General features: G+C 41.0%; 1 protein-coding gene across 1 annotated transcript; it reads left to right on the top strand.

The window, feature by feature from the left end:
- Nucleotides 1-1,619: 1,619 nt before the first annotated feature.
- On the top strand, nt 1,620-5,854 carry LOC129089276 (histamine H3 receptor-like). Its single transcript, XM_054596673.1, has 3 exons — nt 1,620-1,779; nt 2,567-2,733; nt 5,102-5,854. Exons 1-3 carry the CDS (start codon nt 1,641-1,643, stop codon nt 5,852-5,854), a joined length of 1,059 nt encoding a protein of 352 aa, XP_054452648.1. The 5' UTR covers nt 1,620-1,640.
- The last annotated feature ends 5,186 nt before the right edge of the window (nt 5,855-11,040 follow it).

The raw sequence follows: 11,040 nt of genomic DNA, 5'->3' as shown, positions 1-11,040 counted from the left end.
ACTATGCTTTGCCTTCACTGGTTCCTGTGTTACAACTGTGACGTGACTAACACTGAGAAATGGTGGTGGCTCCATTTGTGGAAAAATAACAGTAATTCAAGCTGGGCTCCTTCAGTCACTTCTACTGTTCTGTAGTGTTTCTCATTTCTCTTGGACCACAGCTGTGGGACTGACAGGATAGTATCTGAATGCAAATAAGGCCTGCAGCTTCCTCCACTGTGAGCTCCTGGGAAGTATTACACCCACAAGTATCTAAACAGGTTCAGGAAATACACTGTAGGTTTTCGAAGTGCTACTAGCGAGAATTCTAACTATTTTACTGCGAATGGTAAAACTGTTAATCTCACGAGACCTGTTGAGTTGAGCTTCAGTGAGAGACCAGTGTGCCTCCTATACTCGCTTCTGTTTTGTCTACCAGGCTGTTGCTGGCTTGAACAGCTTTTCGTGTCAGTCAGATTGAAGGAACTGGCTGGTGGCAGGATGGGAGGAAAAAGAATGGAATATATGAGATTTATTTTGGGGAACAATGTCTTTAATCTAATATGTAAAGCCTTAAACTGTCGTTGAATGTCCAAAGTGTGAATTTTAATGAAACAAAAGCCCTCAACAATTTCCACAGACAATGGAAGCTGCACCAATATACAAAAAAATAATAAGAAAAAGGGTAATATGCACGTTTCAGTAGCTGGAAGGCAATGTTCTTAATACCATGTCCAGTGTGGGATTCCTTTAGGGTCATCTCAGTTTGATTGTGCCATGCTTGTTCATGTCCACGCCCTGTATCATATCCTCTGCACACCCACAGCACGCTCATTTCAGGCTACAACAAACAATTAGTGAGTCAAACAGGAGGTTTCCATTAATGGATTTCAGCAGAGGAAAGATAGATTTGGTACTAAACTCAGTTTACTAAATCATCTGATTCACAGCATGAAAATATTGGGGGGGAGAAAAAAATTGACTCTCTGACGTCAGTAAAATTATCTAAAAGTACCAATTTCAGTTTGTACAGTTTAAAAATAGATTTCAGGTTTCATCATGAGCTTCTAAAACCTCTTTCCATTGAACAAATTGAAGGTTGATGCTGGAATAATAACTCACGAGTTCTTGGATACGTCTAAACTAATTCCTGTTCATTTCCTTTTAGATACGAGAAACCAAACTTTTCTGTGTCTCTAAACCTCTTCGTGCCCCTTCATTGTATCGTCTAAACGGATCGTGATATTTCCTTTAAAGTCATTATGTATCATACAATGTGTGATGACAAAGTCAATCCTTTTGCTTGGAGAAGTAATGTCTCCAAAGCAAGGCTTCGTTGCTGGGAAATGCGTAATTCATCTAGTGTCCAGGCAGCGTTGTGTGAAAGGAGCTGTGCGCTCTCTCGTGGATTTTCCCTGCACAGCTTTTAAAGGATGCGTGGGGGGGTGTTGAATGCGGAGTCCCTTCGCCCGCCACCTGTTGCTGGCTTATTCTTTTCAGGTCTGGTCTTTTGAGGATATAACGAGAACACCGTTCATCATCACATCAGGACCATGTCGGAGGAACAAACTGATTCCAACTCTAGTCGGTACTATTTTGAAAACACCTCAACTAGAGTCCAGAGCAGCTTCGTGTTTTCTGGACCCGTTTTTGTCATTTTGATGGTGATGATGGTGACTTTGGTCGTTGTCATAGTGTTGGGCAACGCACTTGTCATTTTTGCCTTTAAAGTGGACAAGAGTTTGAGAAGACAATGCAATTACTACTTCCTGAATTTGGCAATATCAGATTTGCTTGTAGGTAAGTCCAACCTTAGTATTTCTAATATACCCTGGAACAACAGAATATAGAGAAAAGTATGTGGTAGCTCTGTCATAAAGCTTATTGTTACAGGCTATGATGTGCTATGATATGTGCATCCATTCTGGTATATGACAGGTAAAGTTTTGGAATATATTTGATGCTCCTGCATATGCCTGTCAATCCCCCTTTACTGTAGTAGTGTTCTACCAAGTAGAGTATTTAAAGACTACACTCATGAATTAAGCCGCTACATTGATGCAACCAACAATATATTTATAAGAGAGCTCAATGCATTTCTTGATATTTCCTTTATATGGCAATGGATTTGCTTATTTTTTGTAGATGTGCAATCTTTCTATTACATTAGAGTCATTTAGCAGACGCTTTTCTCCAAAGCGACTTACAGTCAGTAGTATGTTACATATCATTCACCCATTCACACACTGATGACAGGCTACCATCAAGGTGCCACCATCAGACTCTAACTAACATTCATCATCCAGTCCACACCGATGGCAAGCCTTCGGGAGCAACTTGGGGTTAAGTGTCTTGCCCAAGGACACCGACATCGACCGGGTATCGAACCACCGACCCTCTGATTGGAGAACTACCTTGCTCTCCACTACGTCACAGCCGCCCATGATCTACTCTTTCACTCTCATCTCTCATCACTTTGTCACCCTCCCTGCGTTAATGTTCTACTTAGCATTTATGCATGTGCATTACTGAAAATGTACTGTGCAGCCTTGGTTTCTGATTCCTTTTCCAATAACTGTGTCTGTAGGGGCATTCTGCATCCCGGTCTACATGCCTTACATCCTCACAGGCAGGTGGACACTGGGCCGAGGACTTTGCAAGCTATGGCTGGTCATGGACTACCTGCTCTGTTCGGCATCTGTCTTCAACATAGTCCTTATCAGCTACGACCGCTTCCTGTCAGTCACCAGAGCAGTGAGTGGAACATCCTGTGACTCACATATGTAATGCACACAGCAACAGCAAAGTGAACTCAGAATTGTGACTCATGCGGCATATTTGTGAAATAATCTGAAATGTTGTCACTATCAAATAAAGGTAAGATAGAAATAACTTTAATTTTTTTTATTTGAGTGAACACTAAAGCCTTTTTCCATTGTAATCACACAAATGTTCACTGCCCATGTCAGTGGCTTGATTTCTGACTGGTGAGTCTCCCAGGTTATTGGTAGTGGCAGTGGCGCCTCATTCTCCCAAATGTGCCCATCTGCAGAGGTTAATCATTCCTGACCCATTCAGGCCCAGTGCCACCCCTAATTATAGCCCTTCCCCATGACGAAGATAAAGAAAAGTCACATTTTGACTTTGGGACGGAGTGTTCTTTGGAAAATATGGAAGATGTCAATAGCGTAATATTGATATCTAAACTTAAATACTTTTAAATTCCACTTTAGCAGATTCTAATAATTTCATCAATGTCCGGGCAACTATGTGCCGCTTCTTTGTTTTTCTGACATACAATTGCACAGCATCAGTTATGTCCATTTTCTAGTTGGATCCAGTAGTAGCCAAACCTCTGCAGCTCTTAGGCCCATTGAACCTGTCCTGACTGTATCCTACACACGTGTGTGTCAACTCAAAGGTGGGATGAGGCTTGGCATGGCAGACAAAGAGAGTGTTCTGTCTCCTTTCACAAGCAAACACTTAACATCAGAGCAACGAATACAAATAACACCAGAGAGAGAGAGAGAGACCCTTCTTTAATTTGCTAGCTTTGATCATAGAGATCCTCCTCCGTGCCGTGGTCCTTCCAACCTGGAGAGATCAATCACAGCTGAAACAGTGCCACCGGCTGCCAAGCAGTATTTTCCTAAAAGCATTTCTCTCTGAACATTGAAAGACAAAGGATGATCAACAGCCACGGGACAAAGTTGGTCTTTTGAAGGAATAAAGTCAAATTAGATGCATGTATTTGGCAGTTAGATGAAATGTCAGCACATTAACGAAATGCTAACTGCACAGTTTTAGAAAGTATGATATTGTACGTGTTATTTAGGATGATAAGAAAGAGCTAAGGTCAATCTCTAGAAACTCCCAGGATTAATCTAACAAACCTCAAAAAGATATGCAAAATTTCAGATCGGATTTATGAGTACACTTGATTCTTCTCCGTTGAGTGCAACAACACTAAGTGAAACAGGGGAAATATTCACTGTACTGAATCACTACATACCAATTCATTTACACAAACATTTTCCATATTCCTCGAAGAACTGTGGTTTATTTCTTGTCATTCAGAACAGGGGCAGAGCAGCTGGAGAGGGTGTAAAGTATGTTGCCCGCAGAACAAGAATGTGGACAGGAACATAGGAGTGGTCATGAGAAGTGCCTCATTGACTGAACACTCATTCACCCACTTTTCTGCAGAGCATGATGTCAGGATGTTGCAAAGTTCACATGTTCTGTTTGTCGGCCAACATGTTCTATGATTTCACAAACATGTCATTGTGTGTCTCCAAAGCTGCATATTATATGTTTTAAATGTTATTAGCTTGATGATTATCGTAATTCTCAGTTTTTCTCAGTTTTGAAGGGTTTCACTGGATGTTTTTGTTAACATGGTTTAAGATATGGCTTCTGGTTGAAAGATGGCCTCTGTATTCATTGTGCCACTGTGCTGTGATTAGTACAAGAAGATCAGTGATGTGTTTCAGTAAATATACCCAAATACTGCACTACAGTTGTTAAGGCATGTCTACTCTGCTTAAGCACTTCTAGTTTCTGCTTCTTGAGCAAATGGACTTTTTACTCCATTTGACAGCTATAATAACACCACTAGTTACTTTTAAGATACATATTTTACAGAAAAAACATGTGATCAGCTCATAAAATATGATACACTGTCAAAGATTAAACTATAACAGGTGAAATTAACACTGAAATGTAGCTCCACCCTGACCAGTAGCAACATTTAAATGCTGTTAACGAATGAATGCATCACTAATGACAATAACATTTTAAAACAAATGATAAAACAACACTTTCAATACTTTGCATACTTTTAAAACATTTACTCAATATTTAACTGTATTTTTAATTGCAATGCACTATTTTACACTGTGTTATGGCTCTTGTAAATCTCAATACCTCTTCCACCAATGCTGTTAAATGAACATTGCCTACCTTTTTATGGTTAAAGATAGTGTACTTTAGCATAAAACATTCGTTATTTTGCTCTATTTCTACAATAATTGCAGCATGCAGCAACTACAAATACAATTGAGTGACTCCACGCTGACAGTATCACACAGTATATTTTTTTGATTTCTGCTTATATTTGCAGGTAAGTTACCGTGCCAGGCAGGGCATGACTCATCAAGCCGTAGTCAAGATGATTGCTGTTTGGGTGCTAGCCTTTGTCCTGTATGGCCCAGCTATCATATTCTGGGAACTGGTGGTGGGCAGAAGACGTGTGCCAAAGGATGAGTGCTTTGCAGAGTTCTATTACTCTTGGTACTTCCTGCTGAGTGCCTCCATGCTGGAGTTCTTCTCTCCTTTCATCTCTGTGGCTTTCTTCAACCTCAGCATTTACCTCAGCATACGCAGGAGGAGGCTCCACAGCAGGGAGGCCCAGCTCCACCTGCAATTGAGCGTACCTGCCTCTGCCCAGGAGAAAGGTATCCCCCTGTCCCACAACTGTGGGTTTGGGATGAAACTGGCTGTAAGAGGCTCAATCAACTCCCAGACCTCCTCTCCCAGTTTGAGTAAACTAGATCCCTCAACCAGCAGGGCTGCCCAGCCTAGCCGTCTGTCCAGGGATAAGAAAATTGCTAAGTCCCTGGCCATCATAGTGTGTGTGTTTGCCATCTGCTGGGCACCGTACACCCTACTGATGATCATCCGTGCTGCCTGCAGAGGGCGGTGCATCCAGCATCACTGGTACGAGGTCACCTTCTGGCTCCTGTGGCTCAACTCTGCTATTAACCCATTCCTGTACCCGCTTTGCCACAGTAGCTTCCGCAGAGCCTTTAGCAAGATTCTCTGCCCAAGGCGGCATATTACTCCCATATCTTCTGTCCTTCGCACTGGCCAGTGACAATCAGATATGGAAGACTGATGAACAATGTGCCAAAACTGTGGATGGAAGTGTTTCAAATCAGACCCATAAATTACACAGTTTCAGCAGATGAAGCTAAAACTGTGCATCGCAGTTTGTCACTAAGATCATAATTATTTGTTTCCAAAAGCTTTTCAGTGTTTGGATGTACAAGGTTGGTGCTGTACAGTATGAAGTAATTAACAGTTTTCTGTGTTCACATCTAAAGCGTATATTACACTTCCATCAAAGGCATAAAAACAGTTTTCCTGTCAAAAAAAACCAACTGGATACACAAACAGTTCTCACCTACTATAAGAACAAGTTCTAGATTTTATATTTGTCTTGAGTGTGTGCAGGCTACATAGCAATCCATTTATCATGTTGTCTAGTATGATATGTTATGCAGCTTGTATCTTGATTACTTCCACGAAGTATAAATGTGTGTAACATGAAACGTTTTTAAACAATATATTAATAATGGATTACATTTCTCAACAACAACAATGAGTACATTGTCTGCACATTTATCGTCTCATGTTAAAAAAAAAAAGTTATCTTTGATGTACATAAAAAACAACACAAACAAAAGTAAAAACAACAATGTTTTTTTAAGATTATTTCTCAGTTTGTTAAACAGAAAGTATTTTCCTTTATGTAAAATAAAGAAAATAATCCGTTTACAAACAATACCAAAATACCATTTTACTGTGAACTGAAGATGCATGTATACTTGTGTGCCACTAGATGTCACCATGAACCTTTATAGCTTCCTGCGTGTGCAGTGCTTGAGCATTAAGCTCTAATTCATCATAGAGAAGTCAACCTTTGTTATTGGCCAGGGTTTACATTAAGTGTGTTTTGTTTGTTTTTGAATTGTCATATATGTGCTATATTTTTGCACCAGGACCCTGACTGATTGGAAATGTAGAAGAAAAAATATAATCACAAGTTTATAAAAATCTCTTTATATTTATTCACAGCCTTTTCACTGTCACATAGTATCAATTGTATTTGCAAAACTTGAAGCATTCCAGCATGTCCTATGCTTTAGCAAATGTTTTATACAGTCCTTTAGTGCTTTTATGCCTTATCATTTTTGGCAATAATTTGTGTAATTAAATATTAGACCTAGTTAGTGGCCTAAATGTTGTCCTCTTGACGTAGAAGAAAGTTCAATCTTTGGTGCTAAAGTTAATTAAATTTAGGATTTTCCAAAATAAACACATCTCTGTTACTGGCTGAGGTTCTTTATGCACATTATAAAATAAATAAATGACGCTCTGTGACGCATTTTAATTTTAGATGCTGTCTACCTGATGGCTAATTGGGTCAGTGCCAAGAGCCGAGTGGCTTTTGTTTGATGTGCAGAGGAAATGCTGAGAGTACAATATCATTTTTTGTATTGTTCCCCAGTTTAGCTATATGATTTGATAGATTAAATGAGTTCTTACCAGATGTAGACTTATTAGACCTGTAATTACGCTGTCATGTTAGATAGTGGGGTTACATTTGCAGGTGCCTGGGTCCCACAGGGGACTTACATTGCTCAAATTGTTGCTGTTGCGCGAGTGCACATCTGGGCCCCTGGTCAGGTGCTGCGAATAAGGGCACAGCTGCAGGGAACAGGCCTCTGCTCCCCCCCCCCGCCTCACTCCCTTTCCCCGCCTGTGGTGTGGTGGGGGGACAGAAGCACACTTCTGACCAGAGGGATGCAAGCACATTTCCCTCAGGAGGACAGAACTGCATTTATCAGCGGAATGGCAAGCCTGGGTTCACTCCCTGTGTATCTAAATGTGACAGCAAGAGCCGTATCACTGTGAGGAGCGCTTGCACTGTGTGCAGTTATATTAGCAGCACTACTGCTATTGATTTTGTTGATAGATTGAAATGTCATGGCATGTGTGCCAAACTGATGTGGCTACTGACCGAGGCTGTGTTGCGGATCATGCCAACTTAAATTGGTCTTGGAGGAAAAAATATGTAAAATAGATTTTAATTATGTCCGCATGCAGAGGTCTGTGTGTGTGTGTGTGTGTGTGTGTGTGTGTGTGTGTGTGTGTGTGTGTGTGTGTGTGTGTGTGTGTGTGTGTCTTTTTAAGCCTTTTCAGTATGTAAACGTGAATGTGTTTATCGCAGGGTTTTGGATGTCTGTGACCCCAAGCAATGGATCTAAAAGCAGTGACCTCAAATGGAGCACACCTGTGCCCCTTAAGTTTATAGAGTCCCATTAGCAGAGACGCAGTCAGTGATCAGAGGCGGGAGAAGGCCTATATAACTTCCCCATGATGATCTCTGTACTCTAAGATGGTTCCATTTTAGCACTTTGTTAGGATGACTTTAATGCTGAATTGTCTTGTTTTCAGACAACGTCGCTAGTCTACACAATAGAAAGACAATAAAAAGTAACAGATTTTAAGGCACTGTAATGTAAAAAAAAAAGTACATTTTCATATACCATTACTCCTTACAACAAGGGGATGACGGATATAGCATTTTAAAAGTTAAGCTGGAATATAGCTTGAGCCTGCAGACAAGACCAAACCACTTTAGTCTGCAGATACAGGTCAAAACTGTGACCTCTTTTGAAGTTGTGGCATCACTTAGTGCACATCCAACCCCTGCGTAGGCTGTTCACTTTCTCAGCTAACTAAATGTAAACCACAGATTAATATTTCATGAGGGACATACTCAAAAAGAAAAAAACTGACTATTTCGGCTTCATTTTTGCCTGTTCCGTTCTTCCGTTTTTCCCCCTGCTTTTTCCTGCAGTGTACTTCCTGACTAGAGATTAAATAATTCCATTGGAATCCTCTTAGGATGGGTTCCCAGCACTTGGCAATTAAACAATTACATTTAATCAGCATGGGGCGACGCTTCAAGTCACCCTCATTTCAGACGTTGATTAAAAGCAATTCTGCAGTGGTTATTGCTGTCGACTTTCGAAACTGTGGTTCACTTAGGTTTACTGCATCTGTGGGGTCAGGTTGGATAGCAATATGGCAGGTTCAGTGATGGTCGAGTGCTGTATCTGCCTGTGGTGGGTAAAACAGTAATGATGGAACTCATGGCAGACCTAATATTGTCCCTTAAGTCAGAGCTAGTTAGATTACTTTGAGACACTCTGACCCTACAGCAAAGAAGACTCAACTAACAATAGAATGAAGAGGGACATTAAGTTATGCATGTGGGAGTCCAGATGTGTGAGCGTGTGTGCTTTTTTTTTTACATGTGCATTTGACTGTGTCCACACACAGCTGTTTCTTCCAGCATCCACCTATAGGTGCATCTGCAGTGAATGAAATGCACCTTGACATATACAATTTCATCATGCTATGCAATAACATCTCCCTCTGTGATGGCAAACAAGCTGAGAGAGGGCACAGGGGGAGGAGCGCTTTTTTGTGCAAGAGCCGTATTTGACATCATGCCCGAGTGAAAGAGTGCTACGTGGCACAGCGCTGGAGCGGACCATAGTCTTCACCGTGCGTCGCAGATGAGTAGTGATGGATACCCGGCCCCCTCTTGTGAAACCCAGGTGCCCCTGTTTCATAAGGCACCCCACTGGCTCCCCAGCCCTCTTAATTAGCGGCTTCCGTCAGCTGGCACCAAGGCCTTCAAGCACCAGTCACCGGCCTCTGCTGCTGAAGGAATCCAGCTCGCTCCAGATCTTCAGCTTTTCTAACAGATGGATACATGGGTGGGCTGAGTAAGAGGCATGAAGGTTTTTGCAAACCTGTCAACAATCTGTGAATTTCCTCGGATCTAGATCAGATGCATCCATGCTGACAAATGCTTCATTCAGTATGTTTTTTTGGTATTAATAAAGATTGGCAAACTGCAGACAATGGGCTTTAAGTTGAAGTCTGCATATACACTGTAATGAGACATTGATGATTTATATATGATGAAGTCAAATATAGATAAAAGGTTTCAACAGGACTGGAATGTAGCCTTCTTCCCGGTGCAGTATCACAGCAGAGCTGTAACAATAGTCTCTTCTAATGACATTCCCCTAGTAACTTCTTGCCTCTAAGAATCTCACGGGGGAAACGCTACAAAAAGTGATAATTACATGAAATATACATAGAGAATAAAGGGAGCATGTTTACATAACCAGGCCCATAAATATCTGACGGAGAAGACATTGTTCTCCGACTCCTTTTAAGCTGATCTCCCAGGGATGCCATTTTAATGACATGATGGTTTAAAGAGATGCTGCTCCATCTCGTTCCATATTTAATTAACTTTTGCTTTTCTGACGCAGAGGAAAAACAGAATAAAGAACGCGTGATAGAGACAAACACACACGATAGCGGAGGAGACAATAACAAATAGCTGGGAGAACAGAGAGGGAGGCAGGGGGAACATGAGCGGAGACCTTGTCATGCTTTTGTGAGCTGTTTACAATACAAGAGATGCAAAGGGAGGAGGAGGGGCGGTGGAAGAGCGAGAGTGATGAAGACTGACATGGATGAGAGAGGATGGTAGTAAGGGATGAGAAAGACAGGATGAGAATGAATGCCAGATTTAAAGGAAATTAAAGGAATAAAATGGTGTTCTCCAAAGGGGCTCCATTATGGAGCATTATCTAGTTAATCAGTGGTAACAGAGCAATAAATACATAACTGACAGTGGTGGTATGTGTTTAACTGAAATTCTAGATTCCCCAAAATAAATAGAATAAACATTTAAAAAAATAATTTAAAAAAGGAAGCAATTTTTTGTGTTCTATTTCAATATCCTTCTCCACATTTTGTGCAAAACATACCAGTGTTCATCTGCCACATGTTCATCAAGTAAGCACGTTTACAAGATTATTTCACATCAGCATTAATATATACGTATAAAGGGATTTCTAAAGACAGCACTAAATTGTTGAAAAACATGGTGACATTTCTTTGCATTACGTGGTCTCTCACTCCAATAGTGCTAGAAAACCTGAACCACTTTCTGCAGCCACAACGAGCTCAAATCATTTAACCAATAGATTCATGTTCTGCCGCGTACATGCAAGGGACTCAGCCCAGAATTTGGTGTGCTCTCCTCTCTCTCAGACAGTGTGTTTTTTCTATTTTTACTGTCAGCTGTATACGGTGTACGCTGCATTATTGATACTTTCTTTCCCTTTTCTCTCCTCTTGTTAGACTCTTCCCCTGTCCTCATATCATCACATCGGCCACACT

This window comes from Anoplopoma fimbria, chromosome 3 (genome assembly GCF_027596085.1).
Source record: "Anoplopoma fimbria isolate UVic2021 breed Golden Eagle Sablefish chromosome 3, Afim_UVic_2022, whole genome shotgun sequence".
Classification (NCBI taxonomy): Eukaryota; Metazoa; Chordata; class Actinopteri; order Perciformes; family Anoplopomatidae; genus Anoplopoma; species Anoplopoma fimbria.
This window is presented reverse-complemented; position numbering and strand designations above follow the sequence as displayed.